General features: G+C 50.5%; 4 protein-coding genes across 9 annotated transcripts; 2 read left to right on the plus strand and 2 right to left on the minus strand.

Moving 5' to 3' along the window:
* Positions 1-726: 726 nt before the first annotated feature.
* UBXN10 (UBX domain protein 10) lies at positions 727-20,276 on the minus strand. 2 transcript variants are annotated; one of them, XM_064497103.1, is made up of 3 exons: positions 20,250-20,276; positions 14,955-15,036; positions 727-3,679 (listed from the first exon to the last, which is right to left on the minus strand). In XM_064497103.1, the coding sequence occupies exon 3, from the start codon at positions 3,662-3,664 to the stop codon at positions 2,741-2,743; it is 924 nt and encodes a 307-aa protein (XP_064353173.1). In that variant the 5' UTR covers positions 3,665-3,679; positions 14,955-15,036; positions 20,250-20,276; the 3' UTR covers positions 727-2,740. The 2 variants fall into 2 exon arrangements, with proteins under 2 accessions (XP_064353173.1, XP_064353174.1); XM_064497104.1 differs by lacking the exons at positions 14,955-15,036; positions 20,250-20,276 and adding an exon at positions 6,034-6,112.
* Positions 8,457-9,713, plus strand: LOC112990634 (phospholipase A2, membrane associated-like). The gene is made up of 4 exons (XM_026112493.2): positions 8,457-8,496; positions 9,026-9,170; positions 9,241-9,351; positions 9,572-9,713. The coding sequence occupies exons 1-4, from the start codon at positions 8,457-8,459 to the stop codon at positions 9,711-9,713; spliced, it is 438 nt and encodes a 145-aa protein (XP_025968278.2).
* On the plus strand, positions 10,569-13,403 carry LOC112990637 (basic phospholipase A2 CoaTx-II-like). 2 transcript variants are annotated; one of them, XM_026112497.2, is made up of 7 exons: positions 10,569-10,622; positions 11,072-11,216; positions 11,287-11,393; positions 11,479-12,091; positions 12,281-12,425; positions 12,609-12,712; positions 12,851-13,403. In XM_026112497.2, exons 1-4 carry the CDS (start codon positions 10,583-10,585, stop codon positions 11,604-11,606), a joined length of 420 nt encoding a protein of 139 aa, XP_025968282.2. In that variant the 5' UTR covers positions 10,569-10,582; the 3' UTR covers positions 11,607-12,091; positions 12,281-12,425; positions 12,609-12,712; positions 12,851-13,403. The 2 variants fall into 2 exon arrangements, with proteins under 2 accessions (XP_025968282.2, XP_025968281.1); XM_026112496.2 differs by lacking the exons at positions 10,569-10,622; positions 11,072-11,216; positions 11,287-11,393 and having other exon boundaries at positions 11,629-12,091.
* Positions 16,587-27,927, minus strand: OTUD3 (OTU deubiquitinase 3). Of its 4 annotated transcripts, none has more exons than XR_010385046.1 (9): positions 27,706-27,927; positions 26,894-27,042; positions 26,039-26,151; positions 23,176-23,298; positions 22,399-22,521; positions 21,590-21,686; positions 20,632-20,810; positions 19,891-20,324; positions 16,587-17,501 (listed from the first exon to the last, which is right to left on the minus strand). XR_010385046.1 is itself a non-coding variant. In XM_064497102.1 (8 exons), exons 1-8 carry the CDS (start codon positions 27,852-27,854, stop codon positions 20,148-20,150), a joined length of 1,110 nt encoding a protein of 369 aa, XP_064353172.1. In that variant the 5' UTR covers positions 27,855-27,927; the 3' UTR covers positions 16,587-20,147. The 4 variants fall into 4 exon arrangements, 2 of the variants coding, with proteins under 2 accessions (XP_064353172.1, XP_025968273.2); XR_010385045.1 differs by having other exon boundaries at positions 16,587-17,960; XM_064497102.1 differs by having other exon boundaries at positions 16,587-20,324.

Consider the following 27,927-nt stretch of genomic DNA (forward strand, 5'->3'; position numbering starts at 1 on the left):
GCCTTAGATAAGGACCTGCTGTGGCAGGAGTTTGGATGAGTTGCTTATTTCTGAACTTCTCAAGCATCCTGGGAAAGCTGAATTGCACCTGATTTAATGCTGAATTTCCTAAATTCTTCACGTAAAAACGTGACGGCTTCCCATCGAGCAATGATAATGTGAAATGATACTGCGTAATGAACGAGGTCAGATAAATACTGTTCCTCCTTCACAGTGCTGCTTGTGCCAGCACTTAAGAGAGTTACGGCTGAGACTTCCCAGAACAAGACATTTGAAGGAAAGGTGCTGAGCACAGCCAGTTCAGAGCCTTTGATGCCTGCTGCCAGCTCTGCTTTGGGGGAAAAACGCTGACAGTGGTATTATGCTGCAAGCAGAGGGAGGCAGAAGCTCAAATGGATGGCAACAAGGTTAGGCAAATTCTGAGCAGTTGAAACAACTTTGGGAGGGAGGAGGGTTTTTCACTGCTACAGAAGAAAGCACTTGAGTTAAAATGCCCTCCTTGGAGGTGCTAGAGCTTGCAGCAGTTTGTTGGAAGCCCAAGCTGTCTCAGCAGGCCCTGTTTGGGGTGGAGATATTCAGGAATCATTCTCCAGCAGGAGAATTGCTGTCCGTGGTGATCCAGGTCACTCTTTCCTTGCGTTCGGGTTAAAGTATCAGCCTCTTGTCTGTTTTTAAAGCTCTGTAGCAGTCGCTGCTAAACCTCCGCTTCACATAAATCATTTTAAGTTCAAGTTTCAGCCTATACGGTTTTATTGATTTTTCCTATCACACAGTCTGAAAACTTAAATGAAGTGTAACATTATATACATAAAATCAGGTGACAATCGCTGCATGCTAACCCTGATTTGATGTTCTTCCTCCCATCACGACTAGGGAGCTAGAGAAATACGCATTTTTTAGAGCTGGTTTGAACAGATCAGCTTAGCGGCTACTCAGATCACCTGTAACAAGTGCTCTTTTCCTCACAGTCCTGCTCCTTATTCCCAGCAAAGATGTAGTGTGTGATGCACTCAGAGACATGAAAGTAGGGAAAAAGAGCTAGATTCCCAGTAGCAGAAGGGAAGTAAAAAGGATACTGTCTGATCACATGTTGCGATCCCATTTTAAAGAGGAAAACATCACCCTAAAGGACAGGGATCATTAGGTAACAGTGCAGAGTCATTAAAAATGGGGTATGACATATTCCTTACCCTTAGTAGGTAACTGTTCTGGCACAGCTCACTGCTGTTTTATCCAAGTGTCTAATTAATCACCAAACACTGAATTAAATACGGAAAGTGGTTCACGCAGTTCCATCTTGTTCCTGTGGTTCCTGAATGTTTAAGTGAAATACATTGCTCCCCAAAGAGGTTTGATTACGAGCACCCATATGCTTCGATAGTCCGTGTCCCTGAAGGTGCTAGCATTGTTACTGTTGAATTATTGTTGAATTACCCGCCTATTATTTCAGCAGATACTATTTTTATAAAACGGGTGGCTCCTGAATACTCGCTTGAGATAAGATTCTATGCTCTTGGTCAACACCAGAATGAGTTTTCTCCTACTATTATTTTTCCAAGTTGGCAGGTACACTGAGGTGAAAAACCTTGGTTTTATCTCACAATATTAAAACTAGCCTGGTGGTTTGGCAAGCTGTCCATCTCCATAGCCTAAGCCATTTTTGTCTGAGTTAATTATTGCCTTTGAACTGTAAGGAGTTCCACCAGAAACTTAGTAGATTTAAAAAAAAAACAAAAACACAAGCACATTGTATTCATACCGAAACCTGCCAAGTTACTCTAGCAGACTTTTAAAATGGAATAACTCTGAAAGAGCCACAATGGTTTAGTAAAATATGATCTACTGGGTGAGCCAATTCCCCAGCCAAATCCAATTAATATATTTTAAAAAAAACCTCTCAAAGGATCACTTACTTTCTTGAACTAACCCATTTCAGTTGTAGAAGTGTTAAACGGCAGTATTTTGTAACAGCAGCCCAGGGAGGCAATCCATTCTTAACTATGAATCGTACCAGGTGAATGAGTGAAGAAACAAACTAAAAAGGAGAAAAATCCTGCTACTCTCCAATACAGCCAAAAATTAATCATTTGTTCTAGCGAGGACAATATAGTCACACTCCTAAAAGAGGCACTGAGGTTGTCCAGGAACAGCTGAGCTCCCATAGGTATATTACCATCGACCTTGCATTTAATACTTCACAATAATCTACTAACTCTAATGTGTTATTGCTCTCATTTTCAGATGGTTTTCAAATTTGATTGTAGTTCAGTCACTTTGGAGGTTAAGATGCTTTAGGATGATGATCTACTGAAGACAGTCATACAAAGTAAAACAGTTCTATTTCTGTCTTCCCAAATATGTTATTCTGAATCAGAATCCCTTCTGGGAAGTGGTACATTCCCGAAATATAAAAAAGACAACAGAAGAGGTCTCCTACTCCAAGGAAAGAACGCGTCCGAAACATCAGTCTTCAAAGAAGAAAACGGGCCGTTACAAAAAGGCCAAAGGCTGGTGGCACTCAAGAATTTATGATTGTACATGTAAAAAAAAAAATCTGATTAATGCAGTAGGTATAAGCAATATTAAGCAATATTTCAACACGCTCCTTTTATATACACCAGTTTACTTCAATGGAAGCTTTTGGAAGACAGCAAGATGGAGGAGGAGGCCCACGAAACTTCAGACTTTCAGTTTTGGGGCCGCTTGACCAGAAGTAACGCATCCCATTCAGCAGAACTACCTACAGAGGCATGATGGCATTTGTGCCGCAGTCCTCGGACCCTGAGGGATCGGCCTCTTGCTGCTCTTTTTGTAGGATGCACAATACTGACTTGTGGAGGATTCCACACTCTTGGAGCGACCTTGTGAGGTCAGAAAAACTCCTCCTAGGTACCTCCATGGTTTCAACACTACAGTGTTTGTATTTGGTGGTGGTTTTCTGCTCTGCCACAGCAAGGACTGCCTGAAGACTGTCTGTAGGCTTGAAATGATGCTCAAATCTTTGACCAGATGGAGATCTAATAGCGAGCAGCAAACTTGGCTCTTTTTTCAGTGGCTCTTCCAAATGTAAAGTGGACAATGAAGAGCTCTCTTGTCTCATTTTCCTTCCTGGCTTCTCAGGAGGACACCGAGCGTGTGAGCCTTCTTCAGTAGGTTCTTCACTTTCTGACAATTTGCTGGCAGATCCTTGTTCTCTAGGAAGAGGTTTGATTTTTTGAGCTTCCTCCTGTCCCCTGCTCATTTTCAGTCTGCTGGTCTGCTCAGTTACGGCTTCCACAGCGCTGTTCCCTGAGCCTTTCCGGCCGATGGAAGGGAGCACCCGGTACTTGTTCAGGGAGGAGGAGGTCCTCAAAGGCACTTGCTGCAGGAGCTCCGGGATTTCTTCGGGAGACACCTGGCCAGACGGGAAGGCCAGTTTTGTCGGCAACGTTCTCCGGCCACTTCCCGATTCCCGGGCAGCTGCCGGCGGAGGGGGAGATGGCGCTCTGCAAGGATAGGCTTCCACCCGGTGAGAGTAACTGAAGCTCGACCGCGTGCGTCCCTTGGCAGATTTTGGCCTGGTCACGTGCATGTTGATGGCGGTTGTCCAAAAGAAAGCAGCTGCTGTGCTTGAAGGGAAGTAGTGGTCAGATGGTGCTACGTTCAGAAGAGCCGCTGTGGCCATTGCTTCTCAAGACACCTGCAGATGGGGCGGGCGGTAAAGGAAAAAGTTACAGGAACTGGCTGGAGGACTTCCAGAGAGTTTAATTTCCCTACAGCTTCCACTACAGCTTCTGCTACAGCTTCCGCTGCGTATTATCTCAGAGCAGCAACAAATCTGGTATATCACGGCGCAGGCAGACAGCAATCCTACGGTTTAGTAACGGCAGATTCAGAGGCGGCAGGATATATTCCTAAGTGTAAATCATTTAAAGTCAACCTAGAGCACCAGGAAGCTGCGCACTTTTCAACCTAAAGACAGGTTTTGACAGAAAGAATAGATTTTTTTTTCCCCTGATGCTAGAAACTTAGTGGAAATGGCAGATGACTGAACTTCAAAGCACAGATCTGGCCTTTCTGCTGCTCCTGCACTGCAAGACTAAGTTCCCAGTGTGGACTTTAAGATAAGATTGACTACACCTCATTTTTTAAAAATCTCTTCTTTAAAGACCCTTGAATCAATGTCTGAATCAATATAGAGAAACCCATTTTGACTCTGCTGCCGATCAAAAGCAGTTCTACTTGACAGATCAATATAGGCCTTCTGTTAAAGATGAAGCCAAATACCACCGCATTTCCCAACTTCAGTTTCGTTCAGACCACTTCACTTTCCAAGGACAAAAGCAGCCAAAAAGCCCAGAGAGCTGGCACGGGTCATTGCCCTTGCAACGATATCCTGGAGAACTGAGACGGGGCCACCCACCTCTTCTTCCTCCTTTATGGTTTATGCAGCAGGATTAGTCAAGGGGAAAAAATGCAAATTTTGCGTGAGATCATCTGGCACTCTCCAATATCTGTAAAAGGCACTTCCAGAGCTGCCTGCTGCTAATCACCCCAAGGCAAACAAAAAAAGGAACAACCCGCACCATCGGTGGCTGCTTTATTCTGGCTTTTCAGCGCTCTTCAGAAAAAAACTGCCCGTGAATCTACCTGCATAGCCCAGTGTCTTCTCTCAAATACACAAGTTGTCTCTTATTCCAAGTAGGAGACCCGCGCTCAGGCTGCCCTGCCTTCCTCAGACAAGAAAGGGTCGGCAAATCGGTGCTCTCGGGCCTTTCGCTGGCGACGTGTTATTTAACGCCATTCTTCCTCTACCTCTTGTCTCGGTGAAACAGAAACGATCGGTAAATTAACGCCTAGCAAAGACGAACCGCAGCCGCGGCGTGCCCTGGCAAGCCGGCGGGACGAAGCCGCTGCGGGAGCCCCGGATCCGTCCCTCGGCCGCTTCGGCGGTCGGTTTATCTCGCGCGCAGTCAGCGCGCGGCAGAGCTACGGCCAGCAGCAACGCGGCCGCGCAGCGCGAGTGACTCATCAGGGTCTCCTAGGAGCGCGGCGAAGGGATGAGGGGGGAGAAGATGGGGTGTTTGATTTACCGCATCTAACAAATAAACTCCAAGGCAACAAAATGAACACAGAAAGCTCAAAGCTGTGCTGAAGCAGCTATCAACTATCGCTGCTGTATCAGCGGCTTGAAAATAAAACCCAAACCACCTGCCAGAAGTCACGGCTGGACTCTCCTGCGTGAGGGCTTGTGGTGCTCCAGCAGCTTCTATGCGTGTTGGGGGTTTAGCGCGAGGAGGCGACCTGGCATGTTTAAATCCGGTGCGTTTTAGGTGGGGAGGGGAGCAGCAGTCAGGGATGGGGCAGGCTGGGGGCAGACCCTGTTCGGGTCCCCAGCCCCACAGAAGGTCCCAGCCCCACAGTCAAACCTGCTCCTGAACCCACAGAAAACTCCTGGCTCACAGCCAGGCCCTGCCCACATGGCCCTGCCCCACAGCCAGAACCCACAGGCTGGCGCCAGCCCCACAGCCTGCTTCCACAGCCAAGGCTCAGCCATACAGTGCAGCCCCCCCAAACAAGGCTCAGCTCCATAATACAGCCCCACAGCCGGGTCCTGGCCCCACAGCTCAGCCCCACAGCATAGCCCCAACCCCAGAGCCCAGCCCCATAGCCAGGCCCTGCCCACACAACTCAGCCCCATCACATAGCCCCGACCCCAGAGCCTAGCCCCACAGCATAGCCCTGACCCCACAGCCTAAACCCAGCCCCATAGCCAGGCCTGGGTCCCACAGCTCAGCCCCACACCATAACCCCAACCCCACAGTCCAGCCCCATAGTCAGGCCTTGGCCCCACAGCTCAGCCCCATACCATAGCCCTAACCCCACAGCCCAGCCCCATAGCGTAAACCCAGCCCCAGGCCCCACAGCCGAGCCCCACAGCCAGGCCATGACTGCACAGCCCTGCCCCACAGCTCAGCCCCACAACTAGGCACCAGCTCCGCAGCTCAGCCCCAGCCCCAGCCCCAGAGCCCGGCCCCGAGCCGACCCCTTCACCTGCCGCCCGCGCCCGCCGGCAAACACCACCGCGTCGCCATGGCGACCGCCCCACTTCCGGCCGGCCCGGCACGCCCCGCCCCGCGACCACAGAGACGGGACGCAGCCAGCTGGCCAGAGCGCCCCCAGCCCCGGTCCTCCCGCTCCGCCAACGGCCGCAGGGGGGCAGCCGCCATGTTGCGGCGGGCGGCACCGTGCGGAAAGTCTGGTTAAATACAAGTTAAACACGCAGCCCGCTGCCCTCCTGCCTTGGGGGGGCGAGCAATAAATACCCAAGATAACGTATCGGCAAAGCCGGGCCCTCCGCCCTGCCAGGGGGGAGATCAAGGAGTACGAGCGGCCTAAAAATGCAAGAAATGGGCGCTTATCACCGCCTGCCTCGCGCAGGCTATTCAGTAACATCACCCCAGGGTGACGGAGGAGCAAGGCCCCCCGGTGATCCCCGCCGCAGGGAGTGCCAAACGAAGGCACAGGGAAGGTCTTAAAATCGAGGCTTAAGATCTCCAAGATCCCGGTGCCCTGGTCTACGTTTAGGCCCCCAGACAGCAAAAAGAACTGCAGAGATTTGTGAAACTTTGCAGCAAAAACCCAAGGGATGAGGAAAGCGGTGAAGCTGTGCCAGTCTTCCCATGGGAGATCAGGCCTCCCTCTTTCACCATTAGGGTCCAGGGCTTCGAAAGCCAACTCCAGCTGGGCGAGGAGCTTGGTGTGCCATGGAGACCTGTGCCACCAACGCACGCGAGTGCCCTGAAGTGCCATCGAGGAGGAGCAAAGCATTAAAAGCTACTGGGGGGAAAATCCTGTCCTTGCCCACAGCAGAAATAGGTTTTTTTGGTGGATTAGAGGAGTCCAGTAGCTCCTACAAACTGGTGAGAAACTGGAGGAGCATTACCAGCTCCCAGAGCTCCAGCTGACTCACTTTAGGACATGGAGCCACCACTGTGTGTGTACAGTCACAAAAAAGGGTGTTTTCCAAGCAGGAATATTATACTTGCATCTGTACTTCAGTAGCTTTGCAGCTTTCGCCCTGGTATCCAATACAGATCAGTGTAAACCCTCCGATGCTTCCCAACCTCGCCACATTTGCTCCAGCCAGAGTAAACCTGTAACCAGCAGGGATGCCCCTGCTTGAGAAGGCCAGGGGAAAAGCGGCGGGTTTCGGTATCTGCGCGACGGGCAGGGACTGGCATTTAGAGCAAGTTTCTCGTGCAGACAGCGAGGGTGTACGTGCACTGGCACGGCTGAGCGGGGAGGCGAGCGCACTGCCATTCACGATCTTTTCCTTATCGGGCTCACGTAGCTTTATTCCTCTCGGCAGTGGGAAGCAAAAGGTCAAAGGGGGGAAAAGGCCCGGGCCAGACATTGCTGCCAGCTTCAGAGGGAAGCCGGGACCTCCTGGGCGGCAGAGGGACAAGCGCGAGGTGGAGCCCCTTCCACCGGGCAGCTCTGGCAGCTCTCAAGGAATTCAAGAAAGGGTTTCTTCAAAGATTTCCAGCAGAGCTGTCTTAGCCCCCTCGAGATGCCTTCCCTAGAAGCACTCGGGGTGGAGCAGCCTATACATCAGGCAAATACCATAAACGTGCTTGCTTTTGGCGCCATGGTTTCTCGGGAGCGATAGCAGCTTTTGTTTCTTATCTCCTCGGCTCCTCTGCTTCCCCTGCGCCTTTGTGTCACGTCTCAGTCTCAGTGATTGAGTAAAGTGTATTCAAAAGACACTTCAAAAGGGGTTTCCATGGCGTTTCCAGTCTTCCGGAAAGCAGCTCTGGGGTTTGGGGTGTAAGTTGGCAAAAACAGGCATGAGGAAGGAGTTACACCAGGCACCCACGTGAGACAGCCCCACGGCCAGTGCCAAGCACAAGGACTCAGAGACAGGAGAAAAACCCTGTGCGTCACCAGCTACTCGCCTTCCCCCATCCGGGCAAAAACTACATTTGTCCTGTCTCTCCAGCCACCTAATCCCACCGCCTTTGATCCAAGACCTCGACTGGCGTCAGCTGGAAGCAGGGTCGGCCTGAAAGGAAGACAATTCAAGAGGGATGGTTGCAGCGAGGCAGCACTGGTGCGACAGCATGGCACGGGATGGGACTCTCCGCCTTCAGCAAAGGGCCCGTCGGCAAGACACAGATGCGGGCAGCGAGCCGGCGCAGGCAGCGAGCCGGCGCAGGCAGGGGAGGGGGTGGACCCCTCCACCTATAAAAGGTGAACCCGCTCAGCCGGGAGCCGCAGAGGCTCTCCCAACTCCAGGCAGGGTAAGTCGAGCGGGGATTTTCCTGCCCTCTCTCACATCAGCACGTAGCTCCGGCCGCAGCGCCATCCGGATGCGCCCTCCATCCGTCCCGGCCCCGGTGTGCTGCATACCGCCAGGTCCTCTCCGAACAGGAGACAACGGTGTTTCGGTTTCCTCTTCCAGGTCCTGTCCAGAGATGAAGAATCTCCTCCTGTTTGCCGCGCTGCTGGTGTGCGGTAAGTGCCCTCGTTGCAGCGGGCCAGCTCAGGGTCTCGTTTGCGCTGGCATAAAACAAACGCAAGCCCGCAGAGGGCTTTGTGCACGTTTTGCAGCAATCAGGGACTTGTTTAAACTTTGTGGTTTCCCCCCAATGCTTTGTGTAGCACCATCGGAGTCGCAGAGGTCTATTAGTGGCGTGGAGGCTTTTGGATGCGCAGGTCCAAATGTACTTTAAGAGGTTTTGCAGCCTCTTGGCACTTGCTTTTCTGCCTGTGCCAAACCCAGGGCTGGTGCAAACAGGGCACAGCACGTAAAGGGAGCGCTAATACCTTCTAATAGGCCAAAAAACAGTTGGAAACATAACCTTTAACCTTTTTTTAGACTCACGGAGAGGGGCTTGCATGCCTGACAGCGTGCGTTTCCCGCAACGCCAGAAAGACGCTGCCTTTAATTCCTGCGCCCGAGGCGAGCAGCGGTGCCGGTCCCGTCCGGGGCGGGCTGCCTCCCTCCAGCCGGGTCCCAGCGTGTCCCTCTGCCTTCCTGCAGAACCGCCGCCGGCACGCGGAAGCGTCCTGGAGTTGAAGCGGATGGTCAAATCCACGACGGGGAGAAGCGCCCTGCTCTCCTACAGCTGGTACGGCTGCTTCTGCGGCATCGGCGGGAGAGGCACCCCCGTGGACGCGACCGACTGGTGAGTGCCCGGAGAAGCGCTGGCCCGTCCCGTCCGAAGCCTCGCGGGCTTGACGCGGCGTCTCCCAAAGGTGCTGCCATGCCCACGACTGCTGCTACCGAAAGCTGAGAGAGAGCAAGTGCAGGCCCCTCATCACCCCCTACGAGTTCGACATCGCCGACGGAGACGTCACCTGTGGTGAGTACCCCGCCACCGGTATCTCCGTCCCCGTGAGCCGGGGGGTGACACCAGGCGTCAGATTTGCAGGGAGTGAGATGCAAATAGCAGCTAGAGGCTAATGACGTTCGTGCTTTTAGTCCCCGGCATCTGCACGTGCCGTAGCCCTGGTCTGGCACCGCAAAGCCGGCCGCTGCCGGGCCGGAAAAGCCGCGGCAGAGCGCGACGTTTGTGCCCGCAGGTAGTGAGCAGAGCTGGTGCAAGAGCGAGATCTGCCAATGCGACAAGAAGGTGGCTTCGTGCCTCGCGAGTGCCCTGCATTCCTACAACAAATCCTACCGTTTCTATTTCAAACTGAAATGCCGAGGGAGCAAGCTGGAGTGCTGAAGGGGGGCCCGCGGGAGCCTGCGGATTTTCACTGCCTCTGACCTTTGCTAAGGAAAGAAAAGCCCGGCGCCGTCCTCTCCAAAAGGCCCCATTCGGGACAAGGAAGGGCACGCGCCCATTACGGATGCGCTGGAGCCCGCAGCTCCCCAGAGATGCCAGCTTTCGTTTCTTATCTCTTCCTCCTCTCTCTTCTCTATTGGTTTCCTGTCCCAGTGAAAAGAATTCAATAAAACGTCTCAGAAATGCTTTGTTCCCAGGTGGTTTTTGGCAAGGCTTAAGCGTGGCGGCTTCGCTCGCGTGTGAATATCCGAGTGTCTGCGGTCGAGCAGGGAGGAAAGGAAGCCCTGGCCTGCGGCAGGGGAAACCCAGCTGGCGGAGGCTGCCCGCCCGAATTTCCCCTGCCGAGAAACAGCCGCCCGCACCTCACCGCCACCGATGAGGCCGAGGGTCTTCGCACCCTCTGGTGTCCTCTTGGGGTGGAAACGACACCGCGTTGCTTCCCCGAGCCGGCCGCGGCGGGGGGATTTCAGGCGTTGCCGCCAAGGGGAAGGACGGTGCCCTTCTCCTTTACTGAAAATCTCACTCTGCACGATGCGCGGTGAGCACGCATCCGAGGGTGAGTCGCGAGAGGCGGGGAGCGGAGCACCCCGTCTATATAACCCGCGGCCTTCGGGCCGGGGTCCGGCAAGCTGCGGAGGTTTTCCCGACCCCGGACACAGTAAGCAGGGCTGGAGCAACGCTTTTCCCTCTTTTGCTTCCAGGTAAGAGGATAAGCTCACGTGGGGCACGCAGAGGAGAAACACCCTCCGTTGCTGGCTGATACAACAGAAAACACTGATTTGTTCTCCCCTCCCAGGGCTGCCACGAAGATGAACTCCCTCCTTGCGCTTGCTGTGCTCTTCACGTGGGGTAAGTGTCCACGGGAGCCCCGGTGCCTCCCCATGATGTCCACGGGCTCGCGCCGGCCTCTCCCTGGGAAATCGGCAGCTAATTCCTGAACCTTCTCTTCCTTCGCTTGTGAACTGTCAAAAACGTAGTAACTCCGTAGAAAACAGCTCCTTCTCTGTGGAGTTGGGACTAAGTTTCCTTTTGGTTGCATCCACTCATTTTTAAGAAGGCACCAGCCTCGTACAAATCCAGGCTGGACGCGGGGAGGCACATGGGAGGCGGCCACAGGTCTGAGACACCCCAAAGCCCCTTAAAATGAGGAAACGGAGATGGCGGGCGCCAAATTTGCAATGGGTGCAGCAAGAGGATCACGGCCCAGCTGGGCGCTGAGCCAGGCCGTGTTGCGGGGCCTCGGCAGCTCGCAGCCTTCCTCCTCCTCATCACTGCCTGGTGGCTTTCCCCCCCCCAAGGCACGGTGGTGGCACACGGAAACCTCTGGGACCTGCAGCAAATGATCACGCAGACGACGGGGTGCCCCGCGGTGCTGTATTACGCCTTCTACGGGTGCTACTGCGGCTGGGGGGGCCACGGGCAGCCAAAGGACGCCACGGACAGGTGAGCCCCCCATTTTAAGCCCCCGCCGCCCCAAAACGGGGCGTTTCGAGCCGGCTCGCCGCTCCCGCAGGTGCTGCCAGCGGCACGACGCCTGCTACGACACCCTCCTGCACCACCGCTGCGATGCCAAGCGGCAGCACTACCGCTACGGCTGGCACGGCAGCAGCCCGCTCTGCGGTGAGTAGCAGCCCCGCGGCGTCCAGCCGGCCCCCCCCTTCCCGCAAAGCCCCCCCTCACCCGGCAACTGTCCCTCTGCCCGCAGATCCGGGCTCCTGGTGCGCCCAGCTCTCCTGCGAGTGCGACCGCAGCCTGGCACTGTGCCTGCGGCAAAACCGCGGCAGCTACGCGGCCCGCTACCGCTTCTACCCCAAGTACGCGTGCCGGTGGTGAGGCACCCCGCTCGCCCGCACAGCGCGAAGATGCTCCGGCCTCGTCTGCGCCGCCACCGCCGCGGGTTTGCCTCAGCAACCGCCCGCCTGCCTTTACGCGCGATTTCGGTTTGCACGGGCCGCTGTAGCATCGCTCCTCTCTGTGCGTTTAACAGGAAAATAAACAACGTCCTAACCGTGCGCTTAAATCATCCCGCGGCTGCAGCGGCAGCTGCTGAGCGGAGAAAGAAATCCCTACAAAGAGCGAGCGTCATCGTCCCCGAAGGCGGCGAACCCTCGCCCCGCGCTGCGTCACCCCGGGCCGCAGCCCATGGGAGAGGGTGGGAGAGGGCCGGGGCGCGGTATAAAAGCGAAAGGGACCGAAGCGCAACTTCGACGCGGCGCTTCAAGTTAAGAGCCCGGCCGCCCCGCCAAGGAGCAGCGCCTCTCTCCCCGCCGAGAGGAAGATGAGGGTCCTGCTGACGTTGGCGGCGCTGCTCGCCTGCAGTAAGTGCAGCCGGGCCCCGACCCGCCGTCGAGACGGGGAGCCCCTCGCCCGCTCGGCAAGCTGCCAAAAACAGCGGCCGCTGCTGCGTCCCCGCGAGCGGCCAAGCCCTGCCCTCCCCTCCCCGCCCCGGGCTCATTCCTGCATTCGCAACCTGCAAATCTGCCTTTTCCCCCCCTCCAACGCTGCAGGCGCGCTCCCGGCCGGGGGGAAGCTCCCGCAGTTCCCGCACACCTTCGCGCCGGCGCTCGAGGGAAGCACCGTGGCCAACCTGTCCGCCCACGGCTGCTCGGCGGGATGGGGCGGCCGAGGCGCCTCGAAGGCTGCGACGGACCGGTACAGCCGGGGGAGGCCAAAAAGCAGAAAAAAGGCTCGAAGGGGGGTGAAGCAAAAGAGGGAAGGGGCTGGAGATGCTCGTGGGTGACCGAGAGCAGGAGGGACACGAAGGGAGGTGGTGCCAGGGCTTCCCAGCGCCCCGAAAGCAGCCGGGGGTGGTTTTACCCTCCCTTGTCGCCGCAGGTGCTGCCTGCTTCGCGCCTGCTGCTACGCCAAGCTGGCCGCGCGGCGCTGCGACGTCGCCAGGGCCCAGCACGCCGTCACCCGGGCCGGGGTCGCAGCCTGCCGTAAGTTCCTGGGGCGGTGGGTCGGGGGGTCCTGCGGCTGCTAACGTGGCAGAAAGCTGAACGCGAGCGGAGGGCTGCGTTTCGCGCGGCACGGGGCAGCCGCCGGAGCACAGCGCTTTTCCCCTCTGCTCCCCGCAGGCTCCCGGAGCTGGTGCGAGAGGGGCGCCTGCCGCTGCGAGAGGGTGGCCCGGCTGTGCCGGGTGCGTGGGTGGGCGCTGGCGCGGCCCCGCGCTTCCCGCCGCGGCAAGTGCAAGGCAGGAGGCAGGTGCCACTGAGGGCAAGCGCCTCTCCGCCAAGCCGTCGCACCTTCGTGCCCCAGCCACCCGGCCTCCGGAGTATTTCCCGGCCTCGGCAATCCCGGGCCTCGGGCTTTTTTGCTTCCGTGCAAGGACAACGAGCCTTTCCCGAAGCTGCAGCATCACGCACTGGATCCGAAGAGAGCCTGTTTGGAGGGGGAGAGCGACGCAGCTGCAGCCCTTCCATGGGCAGGAAGGAGGGAGCGGCAGCTGCCCGTGCCGCGGCGTTGTCCAGGGCGAGATGGAAAGCAGCAGCAGGCTCTCGGTTAACTTTCCTTTCCCTCCGGCTCCAGGTCCCGCACGCGAATCGCTGCATGGCAACGCCAGCGCCCTTTCTTTTAGCTTCGTTGCGGATTCTCTTATTTCTCCCCAAAATAAAACCGGAGAGTACAAAGCGTCGCTCCTCTGTGTGACACGATCTCCCGTGCAGCCGGCTGGGAGAAGCCGCCCCGGGAACTAGGCTTCCCGCTGAAATCCCCAGATAAAACCTAGAAACCGGAGCTGAGCAACAGCTCGGAGCCCCAGGGAGACGCCACCTCCTTTCGCAGAGGAGGGAGACGTAAGCAGAGCTGAGCCCCGTGCAGCCCCCGGCCCCGCAAACGCCCCCGGTGCGCAAAACACCTCAAACACACCTGGGGCATCTGTGTTTCCCGCGCTCCGGAGGGGCCGTGCTTCTACGAGGCTGGGAGGTTTGAGCAACCGAGGTGAACGGCAGCACAAAACGTCCCCAAAATTAGAAATGCCTCCCTCTGGTTATAACCCCGGCCTCTAGGCTTTACTGTCCTCAGAGCAGCATTTGGTCCTGCGGGAGATGAGCAGCCACGGAGGAAGGATGGCACAACCCTTCCCTGGGTGGGAATCAAGGACGGGATCCTCGCGGAGACGGGCCAGATCCGATGGGTGAGGGCCGGCCTGTGCTGAAACGGGCTCTTTCTGCTTAAATACCGGGCAAACGGTAACGATCCGTGTGTATTTCCCTGCCTGGACATTGGGGTGTTAGAGCTGATTAACGTGGAGCTCCGAGCGCTGCTCCGTTGGCTCGGACGCTGCTCTCCAAGGAGAATGAATTGGGATGCAAAAGATGCAAGTGCCAAAAGCAGTATCAAAATTGATGCACAGGAGGGAAAAGGCGGCAACCCCGTGTAAACGTTCAAAATCCATTAATTTTTACCATCGTCCCGTCCAGAGATCCCACGGAGGGCCTTATTGTGCCGTCATGAGATATTTTCCTCATTCTTTAGAGGCAAAAACATCTTGCGAAACAGAGACAAAAATCCACATGCTCCCTGGAGGTGGGCGGCCCGGGAGCAGACACCAGCCAGGGTTATTTCATATCCTGACAATTCGGAGAAGCCCCATTGCGAAACCACCGCGAGTGGCTGTCACGGAGGGTCCCTGGCCCGGCGGCTCAGCCGGTTTATTAGAAAAGACCTTATTCCTCAGACAAAAACAAGGCACTGCTCCGGCCACGCGTGCCAAAAGCCCTGCTACGGCCCACACAGGGGGAAGAGGTTTTGCGGAGGCGCAGAGCCAGGCTCGGTTTTCTCACTGACCTCCGGGGGAATCACACCCCCCTTTCCTGCCTCAGTTTCCCCAACCATTGCAGGGCGGCTTCCTCTCACCAGACTTCCCGGACGAAGCAGAAAGCAAGTACTAAAATGCTTGTAAGGGACCAGATAGCTAACCAGAAAGTCTTGCCAAGGAAATGACAATTATCCCTTATTTTTTTTTTAAACCACTTCCATCATATGCCACTTCTTCTTTCCTCTCTACCCTGTTTGCCTTATTTCACTTCTGCGTCACAGTGAACCAGACACCTCGCGCAATGCCCCGCAAGGATTACCCCAGCCCTTTTTCCAAACGAGACCACTGGCGAGGGGCAGTCAGGTACTGACAGGTCCCCGGTAACCAAAAAATGAGGGTACGGACCCTCGGCGCCATCCTACCTTTGGCCGCAGCTCATCTGGCGTCTCCTCCGTGTTGGTGAGTCACAGCTGCGGGATGCTTTGTGCTGGCTGTGTTTTCTCCCTGCCCAGGCAAAGAAATACGGAAACAGTGAGATATGGCACAGCTTTTTCCAACTGAGGTATCAAAAATTAATAAAGCGAGGATGCAATTTCTCCCTTTCCCCCCCCAAACTGTCCCTTGTCCTTAATGCACCCTTGAGACTTTTTTGGTGACTCACCCTGTGCTGCCAGCACCCATGAGCCCTTAAACTGGGGCATTTCTCCTGCTTTTGCAACCCCACCTGAGTCACTTGCAGCAGAGAAGTGAGAAGTCGATTAAAGGGAACCAGGACCTGCATTGCTCTTATGCCCAGCCCGGTGGTCTCGGATGCGAGAAAGGCCTCGTTTGGGCCGTGCATCACCCAAAGCTGTCAATAATCACAATATTTTCCCTGCTGGTTCCATGGGAAAGGGCAGATTTTGTGCGGTAAGCAACAGCACAAGGCCGAAGCCCCGAGCAGTGAGGCTCAACCCCCTGAGACCCCCCTGGGGGGAAAAACTCCCTTCCTGGACGTCCTTTAAGACAATGCTGGCTTGGAAAGTGCCCTTTTTGGGGGGGAAAATGAGGGGAAAGCACTAGGAATGGGGCCAGTAAATGCCAGCTGGGATTAGGGTGAAGGTTAGAGTTCGGAAAGCTCCTGAAACACCAGACCTGCCCTTGGGCGGAGGCCAAACACTGACCTCACGCTCGCCAGAGGTGACTCGCCCCAAAAAGATGACATTCGCTCTACCATGTGTTTCAAGTGAAACAAGGCATCATTGGTAAACCTTGAGACTTTCTAAGGAAAAAAACCCTATCTATAGAACAGTAACGGCAGGTTGCACCAAGGAAGTGGAGCCAAACGAGCCCAAAGCAGCTCCCAGGCCTGGCTCTCCTCGGGGGCCAAGCCTGGAGGAAGCATCATGTTAACTCCTGCCCCTTTGAGATACCTGCTCAAAGCCGAAGGGCTCTGGGGAGCTGGAGATGACCCACATCCACCCTTGCCACAAACACACAGCGCAGGCGCAGCTTTCCTAGCATCAACTTCAAAGAAACAGCAATTTTAGTGCAGTTTAAAAATGCTCTAAAGATGCTTTCAGTTTTCCTTCAGCATTAGTGGCACTGCTAATGTTTCCTTCCCCATAGGGAACTTAAGTCTGTACTCTGAGCATCATCTTTAACAAGTCCCCTGGTTTTCTTGTTTCCCACAGTAAATGTGATATCTTTCCAAACTCTGCAAAACATCCCTTCAGTTCTCCTTTTAATCCCCTTCTTGCGTCAGTCAACGGCTTGGCTTTCACTGCTAGAGACAGGAGTTCAAGTCACAAATGTAGATAAGTTTCTCCTCAGTCAGAAACCAGAATCTCGAATGTTTATACCAGAAGATCAGACAGAAAACAGCCAGGGGGAATGCTGTTTAAGGCTGTGCTGCCCTCTAAGGTTTCTGCATGCAAACAATGCAGGCTGCATGTACTCACCCCGCCAAATGTCACCCAGTTCAAATGAAAGGAAGCAGATGTCTTAATAAAAACATCTGGATGTTTTGCCTTTAGTTCTCAGCTCACCCAGTACACAAAACTCCAGTCGCACAGTTCAAGTAGCACATCTGTGCAGGCTTTATTGCACCGGGTATTCAAAAACACAAGATTTGGTTTGATAACAGGAGCAGAGCGGGAAGAGGATAAGTCTTGCACGTTTTCAACAGACTCCAGCAGTAAATCAGGGCACCTTCCGAGAGCGCTGCTATGGATGGAGGTACTACAGAGGACATGACTATTTTGGCTATTCAGGCACTGCAGAGGAGGTAAGGCTACTGTTAAACACAAACTGGATGCCCTCCAAGAAGCAACAAGGTACACCAGAAACAAGCAGTACAGAGAAGCCCCCCTATACACAGGACATCATGACAAGCTTTCACAAGCTGAGACTGTTCTTGGTCTACAAGCGCCTGAAGGGAAGCAGCCAAGCTCTGCATTTTCTAAGTTGTCCTGGAAAGAGGGCCTCGATCCTACCACGTACTCACCTCGAGGCCAACGGTGACCCCACCAGCCCAGCAGCAACATACTCTTAGTCGTCACCCATCCAACCACTCGAGAGGCACAAAGACGCAAGCTAAAACCCTTCGCAAGTCATCATCCTTCTTGAGCAATCCCACTCTAGCCCAAAACCGAGCTGACTGAGGTTTCATGCAAAATGCTCAACTCCGTCGGGTCCATTTAAGATCGTCGAGCAGTATTTGGGACGTGGACAGTAGCTAGTAACAAACAGCGATCTCTTCTCAGACAAACACCAACGGAACACGCAGAGTTTATTATCCTGCAACCACATATTATGAGGCACAGTTAGCTCCACTAAAGAGCAGGCGTGAGCAACAAAGGAGTGAATCATGACTTTGGTTCTCTTCTTTCTTGCCTCCCTTCGTCCTGCAAGGAAAATTCACAACCCGTTTACGAAGCAGATTCCTTGCATAAAAATGAGTTCCCTGAGGAAGCTTGCATAAAGACTCCCTAGAAAAAAAATACACATCATAAGGGTTGGTGAAAATACTAGTGATAATGCCAGTGGCTAAAGGGAAAAAAAAATCTAAAACAGACCAAAGGAAAGTTTAACATCTTCAGATACAAGAAAGGTTTTCTAAGTACAAAGCTATCCTGACAAAAATCAGGAGTATCTGGCTGGTCCAACAAGACCGTGCAGCACATTAAGAGTTTGTTTTAATCAAATTACACTTGGAGATTAAAGTGTTTTCAGCTACATTTGCTTATAGGTATCACAGGCCATGAGCCTGAAGGTCAGCCTCTCTTTCTCCTACTAAAGATGTGGTGTCACTGCAGGCCTGCCCATTTATCCTGGTCATGGAGGAAGACAGGTTACAGGAGAAGCTGAGCCTCTTGTCTCCTGGTTATAGGACAGCTCCCCTTCACAGCCATCCAGGCTTGAAGCAACCAATAATCCTTTCATCAGCTCTGGCTCAGGAAGGAAAAAAAGCAAATCATTAAGGTCAAACTTCTTATTCTTAGCACAAAGCTGCAAACTCACATTGTCATTGCAATTTATGCACAAGTCACTTGCAGAACACATCGGCCTTACTCAAATCAACACGCAGCAGCACAAGGCAAAGGTGATGCATCTGCCTGGAGTACCTGGCTGTGCCCACTGCCTTTAACTCTCATCACACTGTTTAAGTGACCTGCACTTTCTCCCAGGTATAGCTATGACTTCCCATTCTTCCTGCTACTGTAAAAGTCAGTCTCGGGAAAAATAATTCCAGGAAATAACAGTGCTAACAATAGGCCATCTAAAGGTTGGCATAAAACGGAAGTTACCAAAGTCATTTTTCACTTTAAGAACAGCACTGTGAATTCAAGACTCATCCATACTCTTCCTACCTACCAAATACTGCTCAGATTTCCCTCAAAAGCAATGACTCATGGTTACCACCAGCACTTAAAGCAGCATATAATACGCTTCTTCACTTGCCAGACACTATATCCCACTATAAAACATAAGAGCTGCTTTGTATTGCTTTTATTTCCACCAAGCTTACTGTAGGAACTAAAGTACTTTCTTGCCAGCATTCAAGCCTGCTCTTCTCCTACACCACCAGTACTTAAAGCAGAGCTCCATTCTTTTTACGCTTCAAATGCTCCCGATAACCGTAGCAAGGGATAGAGAGTACTAGCTCAGATCTTGTCTTGGCAGTTCAGTCAAAAAAGTAGTTTAGATTTCAGTGCCAATTTGGAAACTTCAAAGATGTAAAGGTCTTTTTTCCAAAAGCAACTTCCCTCACATTGAAAAATTCTGTTTAGTCTCTGCCCTGGCTGATGAGGTGTCTCCTGCTTCCTATTGTGTGCAGGCCCATGTGCTTTCTTAAGGCTTAGAGCTTGATAAAAGCCCAAAAAGGAGTGAGGCTGAAACGCTGCAAGCCATAAAGCCAGGGCCAAGTCCCACTACGCTTACACTTCAGTCCAAATTCCCAATCCCATAGTGGAAAGCACCCCAGAACTCAAGCTGCATGTTCTGTGGTACTTGGTGACCTTTCTGAAGAGGAATTTAAGATGAAAAAAATCCTACTCTGGAAAAAGCTTGATTTATGAAGAGTGAAGCAGGCAGGATTCCCAGTGATTCTTGCTACTTGGAAGCTTGTCCCCAGGACTTTGGATCCATTGGCTACAATAATTTCATTTGGAGACTAACGACTATCAAGTTCCTGGCTTGGACTGTAGCCCTAAAGCTCCACCGTAAGGCAAAGGAGATGAGATTCCAGATGTCCAAGCAACAGCACATTTTGCCTGTGCTCAACAGAAATCTCACACCTGCTCAGGTCGTATTTTACTACCTCATTAGACTTCACCAGCTTGGATCAATCAGTTCTGCAGTCTCAGGAGTCCAATGAGAGTTTCCCCCCCACCCCACACAGTAAGAGGAAAACATCAGGAGGACTCGACAGCCAGCAAACGAGCTCATCTCAGAACTTATGCAAGAAGCAAGCTCGGACTCTACAACGCCATTTTCCCTTCACATATTAATCACTTCTGAAGCAGACGGCATACAGCTGAGTGCAAAGGCAAGAGCAATTCTGGTTACATTAAAGCTTGTCACTAAGTGCTCAGGTAGGAAAGAAAAGTCTTACGTACAATACAATGTCAGCTGACATTTTAGCTTTGGAAAGGGTTCTGGGATTTTGTTCCCGTACTTTCTAACTTTAAATAGGAAAAAAAAGGGAGTTCCTGAGTTGAGAAACGCTGTCCTTGTTAATACTGTCCTTGACAGTAAGGTAAAATAAAGCTCCTCCAAATTTAACCTGAAGTAAAAAGTCACTATAAAAGAAATCTAAGCACCTCAAGAGATCTCAAAGTAAAACTCACACCACTGTGAAGAAAAAGATTATCTCACCTTCATCTAACTCCAAAATAATAAATAAGTCTCTACTTTTTTGTTAACTTCAAACTCTTTTCGTACACCAGCTGATGCAGTATTGCCAAATAACTGTTCTTTCTGCAACTGGAGAAGCAGAAAGTTAGTGCACGCTTGAAGATCTCCGCAGAAACTCATTTTAAGATAACAGGTGCTTGGAAATTTGTTCTGAAGAGGAGTTTTGTCTTCATCAGTTTTATTTGCTTTCCGCACTAGAGCACTCAGAACACGTTCATTCATATGTTTAGGGCTGCCAGGGCCTTCACCAGGGTGACCTGAGTGTCCGAGTCCGTCTCCCTCCTGTTACTATCTGCACAGTTAGTCTTGTTGGCCAAGACCTTTTGTCGGTGCCTTTCTTCCTGCCGCTTCTTCTTCTCTAACCGCTGCTGCTCCTTCTTTTGTTTTTTAGATACCTGAAAGGGAAGGATAAAAACACAGCTGAAAACACACATTTCCTTCTTGGTTGAGGAAGAACAGCACACTGGAAGGCAGATGAGCAGATATCAAAGCAGCTGCCTTAACATATTTAAGCCAAACTATTTATCACAACCAGGTTTTCTCACTTTGTGAAGAACACCATGTGTCACTAACTTAGTTTCTATTAGAGAAAAGTCACAGCTATATGAGCAAAATTTAGTAAGCTGAAGCTTTCTAATTCAAAGGAGAAAACAGTTGCTGATGATCAACATCTAAATTGCTCCCAAGCCACCCTTCACGTACCTTGGTGTTTTTGCTAGCTCGATTCTCTTCATCACATCTAGCCTGTCCTTTGGTTTCTATTTTATCTTGATGCAAACTCTGATTTCCAAAGATTCTTGAGCCGCTTCCATTTTCTTCCCACAAAGTTGAGCTGCACGATTTCTGCCCTTTGTCCTGGGAATCACACCGCTCTTCAGTACCTACCAACAAGCAGAGGTTTTCCTCAGACACACTACTCAGAAGCTGACCAGTTCCTCCTTGTACACTTTCTGCAGTTTTTTGGGGGGGTGAGGGAGTGTTGAATACTGGCAAAAATCACAGTTCAGGAGCCACTTCAGCGTGCTCCAAGTAAACAGGACAACATATTCTTCATCTGCTGAAACATGGGAAGGGGACACTCCACACAAGATTCCAGGGGCATGTATTATTTTTCAGAAGCTACAGTATAAAGCTCCATTAACATTTGTGCTCAACTTCACAAGATAATGTATCACAGGCAACTGAAGGAAAAGCCAGATCTTCTAGTGCTCGAGAACTAGACTAGACCCGATACATTAAGTTCTCCAAGAGCAAGAGCAGATCTAGACTAGATTATGTCCTGAGTTGGTTCATAAACCTGAAAGTAAAGTTACCTGAGGGGGGAGCCACTGAATGGCTCAAGGAATCAGTAATCTGATACAGATTCTTTCATGACTTTACAACAGAACAAATCCAAGTGAAGTTAAAACAAGATCTGTTTGATGGCATGTAAGAACTCAGCTGTGTCTTGCACAGCCCCAGGTCAGTCTCACAATTGGCAAACCAAAAGCCTCTGCAGACACACAAAATCTGTCCTCACTAATAACCCTCCTGAGCACAGAAGGGCTGAGGTGGCAGCAGCAAGCCCCTGTTGGACTGCTTTCTGTTTACAGTGAACACCAGCCTCTAGCCTTAGACAACATTTTTGTGAAACACCAGCCTACAAACTCCATGTACTTACTGATTCTTTCCACTTCATTCACTTGAAAGATGGCAAATATTGCCGATTCAACATTGTAGTTTTCCACTTCCAAAATCTGGTTTATTAAGTCAATGTCCTGTCCACAGGTAGAGAGAGAGAGATAACACATTGAGGGGATTTTAAGCTACTGACATACAGATATTCATTCAACAGCCACATGCACCACTCAGAGGATGGTGTCTGTTTTCACAATCTCTGAATTAACCCGTACTGTATTTTTCAAGACAACAAGGGAAAAGACATTAAAATCTTGAAGATACCAGGAAAAAAGGAGTTCTGATCAAAGCTAAAAGCTCCAGATAGTGTTTGAAGCAGGCTAAACCCAGCAAACCAGCTTCTTCAGAATATCAGATACCCCTTACACTGAAACAGCATGACATACGTGTAACAGTTCCACTCTTGATCCTTCCTGCTTTGTGCATTTGCACAGTGCAAGCAACAATTTGCAGGAACAACACAGATTATAACTATCTAGTGACAACAGCTGAGAGCTGCAAAGCAACGAGCCATTTGGGATGCTCAGCTACACACATCCACAGATGATTCACATTTCACAGAACTTGCTTTAGGTTTTTTGGAAAGATTTCAAGACAAACCCTCCAAAGCTATTAGGTACTCACAGTATGTATTTCATCTGCATTCAAGGGTCGGATCTGGGATGAAATGCATCCTAATTTCTGGCTATGATACTGAAGTCACACAAGACTAAAGCTTTAATTATTCCCAAGGCTACTTTCATATATCAAGAAGTTTTGAATGTCAAGCATAAGAGGTTACTCCATACTGACCGAACATCCAGTTGCATTACACACTTTCTGTATAGCATCTTCCACTTCATCTTCAATTTCATCTTCAGATTCACCCTTCCGTGGCTTCATTTCCTCCTCCTTCAAATCATTTTTGCTAAGCATCTGCAAGAAAAGCACAGCCCAGCAGATCACACATGCATGTTGTCATTTCATCATATGCAACAAAAAACTGACATCACATAAATTTAATCATTATGGCACACCTTTCTCAAAAATATCCTTTGACACTGTGCAACTTTCAACACCATTGACACCATTTCCCACAACTCAAATTCACTAAAAGATCATGCACAGCAATAGACAATCACCGGCTTCTTAAGTTAAATACTCATTTTATTACAATACCACACACGATACAACTGTATGCAGAGAACCTCAAGGACAGCTTAATCCTTAACAGGAAAAAAAATAAAAATAAAAGAGATATGAAGAGGACTATTGTATAAAGCTGTTGCATTTCCAGCTCTTTCTTTCCTCCCTTTTGTTTTAGGCATTTTGGCAATGGAGGTACTTCAGTATGTGACTTAGATGGGATTACTTCAAGACTTCCACAGCCCTCATCACTGCAGATTTGGGATTGACTTCCAGCCCAGTAATTTAAGCACTTGACAACACTAATTTTATTAACCAGGGGAGTTTTTCTATTCCCAACATGAGAGAGGGACCAAACTCCTCTCACTCTCAATGCAAATGAGAAACCAAATCAACCAGAAACATTCATCCACATCTGACTCAGGTCATTCTGTCATAACCAACCTCCATCTGAAGATATGCTGGAGCTTCGGAATCATCATTTATTCTCCTCACGCTGTCGTAGTGTTCTCCATACCGATAGGCAATATGCAGTTCCCTTGCATTGCTTTTGTCTGTGCCTCGAATCTAAATGAAACAAAACCCCAAATTCTCATTTGTTATTTATTAGCTTTGGCATCACATTTTGAAAAGTACTAACCTTCTGAAGCAGCGATAAACACTGCACTAGGAAGCAACATGCATAGCTACTGGAGCATATTTAAACAGGAAACATTGACTCAATAATCCAGATGTGCCTATAATAACAACACGACTTCTATTTCAAGGGTAATGTTTGAAAACCTGATAATCAGTTTTCATCAGTTACATCACTACAAATGAAACAGACTGTGAAAACATCTGTCTTCAGAGGAAAGCTCAAAATGGTCTTCCAAGTTTCCCCTGGAAGGTAGTCCAGTTTCGTGACAAACTTTTCCAGCTCCAATTTCAGTGATAATTTCCATTCAATATAAAAGGCTTTTTCCCCTCAAATGTGATGAAAAATAATCAAGTCACTTCCAGTCATGACTACACCAGAAACAGCCGCTTAAAACAAGTTTCATTCTGCAGTTGTGAAGAGACAGCATTTTAACAGTTAGCTTTTGAAGTGCATATGTTTGGTTTTTAAAGAAAGACCAAAACAATTTCCATGGTTTGACTTTATTTAACTCCACTCAGGAGCACTGTTAACAGCCAAAAATTCCTCTGCTTTGTCAGCACTAGGTATAGCAGTTTCTGCACAAAATTGCTGCTCTGGGTATTATCTGTACTACTGCAATAATAATTCCTATCCTGAATATCACTCTCTCAAGCTATCAGATAAAAGCTACACAACGTATCAACTCTGGCAAGGAACACAGAAAATTACACCACATCTGTAAACTGCCTCTGCCTACCTGTCAAGCCAGAGTTCAAAGATCCGAGACCTTTGCTGGAGATGCCCGTAGGCAAACCACGAGAAATGCTTGCTTTAGGGCTCCAGAATTTCCCAATCCCTACAGGTCTCCAAATCAGCTTTTCCCAACTTACAGAATTTACACCAAGTCACCTTTCAACTACACCTGCAGTTTATGCCTTGCCTGAATGACTTCAGATTTCACAACAGATTTTTTTCCATTCATCTATTTTACACTTGTTCACCTTTAAGTTCCAACACAACACTTAGTTATATTTAAGTCCTGCCTTTTATCCTATTAAGTTATTCAACATGTTGGATTTGAGTAAGATTCATTTTTAACATTTCTCATTTGCCAGAGCCTAGAGAACTAGTAAATCCTGAAGATCTTGCAAGATTATTCTGAAAATTAGCCAATTTCTTCAGCTGTCATTAGCAAAGCCTCTTTTTGTATGCACTCCCCCCAATGCATGTGCACAGTAAATGAAATTAGCTGCAGGAAAAAAGCAACAATACTGAAAAACTTAAACAGTTATGCAAAGAGCCAATAAAACAATCTTTACACCTGCACTATCTCATGGCTCTACGCTTGCAGTCATTATTGGGGAAGAAGTAAAGGATCTTTAAAGCCCTAAAAAGTCAGCTGAGATGCCCACCTCCAATAAGCTTTTGATTAGGCCAGCGTGAGAAACAGCTGGAGGCCTGAGCATTTATCCTGTTCACATTTTTCCAGCTTGGCTGCAGTGTGGGGAAAATGGTTGTCTTAAAACTAAAGGGTAATTCACCATCCGCTTTAGAGTTGAAGACCAAAGGGGAGATTCACACTGTCTGCTTTAAGCATCTTGCTGGTTTACCTCTCTGGAAATGCTTCTTTGTAATCTAATCTTTCCAAAATTTTATCGGAGCTCCAGAACAGAGAGGAAAAGACTTGGAGAAGTATGAAATATTAAGAAAAATATTAAGGTTAACATTAAGAGAAAGAGTGCCCTGGCTGGTTGAGTCTGGTAACTTGCTAACATTGGCACCATGTTGTGATCCCTTACATATTTCAATGCCCTGATGTATCTATCCTCCACGCAAGGGAAGGGACTCTCTGTAATACAGCTATTAACAGCTCCCTACTCGTGCCATTTTGAAGAGGGCAAGACAGTCTTATGATAAAACTGTCATTATGCTATTAAAAAAAAAAAAAAAAAAAAATCAGGGAAAAGGACACCAGCCAGAGGCTGCCTGCACTACTGGTATTCTGACATACCTACATAATCATCAGCTGACTTGACTCCCCAGGGCTAGTACTGTCTTTCACTAACAAGACTACACGATGGATCATTTGTTCCAGTCCCTTGCTGTAAGAGGAAACCATATCAGTCTACTTTCATAAACTGATTAAACACCACCTTAAGGCTTTGAAACTTCCTCCTCCTTTTTTGCCCGATCTAGAACCTCATTTCTCCAGCTGTTAGAAACTATTTTGTTTTCATCCTGAATTTGACGCAGAACAGAGGGCTCTTCATTCCACCACACTGCAAGGGCTGCCCTGCTATACCTTCACTTTCTAGTTCCCTGCAATGTGTTATCATTCCAGTTTCCCTAAGTCTAGCTCAAATTTCTGTGAAAACAGCCACCTTGCATGCAGACTGACCCTCACAAGAGAGAAACATTACTGAAGGGAGTAGCTTAAAACCACAGTTCTGTCTCCACACACTCATGCTTCACGCATTCATTGTTTTGTTTCATTTCCTCTCCTCCTAGATGAAGTCTTGAGAACTTGCTTTCCAGGCTGAAAAAAGCAAGCACAGCTCAACACCATGCCAAGCTAACTATGGTTATGAACCACTGCTTTCATCATCTTTTTACAGATCAGAAAGTTTCAAAACTATAGGCACCCATCAGCTAAAAATCAGACCGAAATATAGAAGTTTTGCTTCTCACCTGCCACAGCGGAGCATTAAGCTGATGAATAACCACATTCATTTGATTGTTCCTTGCAAACGCCACGATAGCATCATTGCCAGCAAAGGTACCAGGCTTTGCCAAATTGGTAACTAAAGAAAGAAAAAAATTGTAAGAGTTGAAAACTTAGCTTCTGACACTTCCTAAAGCACTGGAGGGATACTGAGCAACAGTTTCAACACTAGCCCAAGAAAGTCTGGAAAGAAAACCCCCAACTGCAAAAGAGCAACTGTTAAGGCAAGAATTTGGCAGCGACAGAACTTAATGAGTCTTAAATGACCACAGAAAGCTCTAAATAATGCAATACATCCTTAGATCATGCAAAGTCATCAGCTCTGTGTTAACTCTGAAAAAATAGTGCCATGAATTAAGTGACCAAAACACTTTCATGCATCACCTGCGTATTACTTGGCACATCCTCAAAGTTGTTAGAATAAAGGCTAACTTAGTCTCTGCTTTGGGTCTTTCCCTGGGTTAACACTGTAGAAAAAATTGAGGCAAGGAGACAGAGGAACACATGGAAATCAGCTATTCAACACCCACCAGCATTCAAGGGGAGCTAGACACTTAATTTAATCAAATTTCTTTTGAAAATACCACATTTGTACTCTTTGCTTTTTTCTTTCCTCTGCCAAGTTTCTCCTAAATTTAAAAAAGTTTGTAAGCAAATTTAATAGCTCATTCTCCTAAAGAAACAAACTACTGTGCCTAAAAACTAGACAGCTCTTCTAAAATACTTCTGGGACGAGAAACAGTGTAGTAAGAAGGTACCCGAATGAAATGTAATCATATTGCACAATATCCCTTTCCGTTAAGCTCTTATGGAGACCGTACCGTGCTTCTCGAAGGGAACATCATCCTCCACAAAAGGCTCAAAATCCTCCCGCTGCTTTATCATGTAATCCACCGTCTCCTGGCGATGTTTAAGGTGGTTCCGCGAATGCCCCTCGAGCTGATCACCGAGGGCCCGGAACAAGCAATTGCTACCAAGAGAGAAACTGCAAGTTAGCACGTGTGAAAGGTGGCTAACAGCATACCCCAAAGCGACCACCCCGAAGGAGCAGCAGGAAGAATACAGACTGGGCAGCAACAGCTTCCCCCCAGCGCAATCCTGTATGGATGCACAGGCTGAAGCACCCAACACTGTCAATGAAGAGGGCTGCAGCTCCTTCCTCATTACAGAGCCCACACTGGAAGCAGTGTCGGCCAGTGTTAATAGGAAGAGAAACGAGCTTCGCTCCTTCTATCCAGGAAGTCAACAAGGATACGGATGCGAAGTACCACCTAGTCCCAGCACTTCGAATTGGTAATAGGAGCATAACATTTTGAGTGAAAACAATCATACCCTACACGGCAAGTCAACAGCATTAACAGCACCAGGCCCAACCGTCCTAAACTGCAACCAGGACGAATGACAACGCCGCAGAGGACAATCCCGCCGTTTACCAAGCCACTTCTCAGTGGCCCCGCTCCTAACCCCCCTTTCTCCCAATGCTTGTGGTGCTTCCCATGCCCCACGCAGCCCTCAGCCCTGGGGGACAGGCCTGGGGCTGGAGGAGCCCTCAGCCCCGCCGGGGCCGGGCCGAGGGAGCCCCCGGGGCCGGGAGGAGCCCGCAGAGGGCCGAGAGCCCCGGCGCGGCGCTCACCCGTCGCCCGGCACCTCCCGCAGCTTGAGGCCGAGCGCCTGGAGCTGCCCGGCGAGGCCGCCCGGGGCCGGGGCGGCGGCGGGGGGCGGCCGGGGCCGCCGCGGCTTCCTGCCGCCGGGCCGCGCCTTGGCCGCCTGCTTGCGGGACATCCCCCCCCCCCCGCCGCCGCCACCGGCGCCCGCCGGGCGCCCACTGCGCCTGCGTTGCCGCCGCGCTCCTCAC

This window comes from Dromaius novaehollandiae, chromosome 24, assembly GCF_036370855.1.
Source record: "Dromaius novaehollandiae isolate bDroNov1 chromosome 24, bDroNov1.hap1, whole genome shotgun sequence".
In the NCBI taxonomy this organism is placed as follows: Eukaryota; Metazoa; Chordata; class Aves; order Casuariiformes; family Dromaiidae; genus Dromaius; species Dromaius novaehollandiae.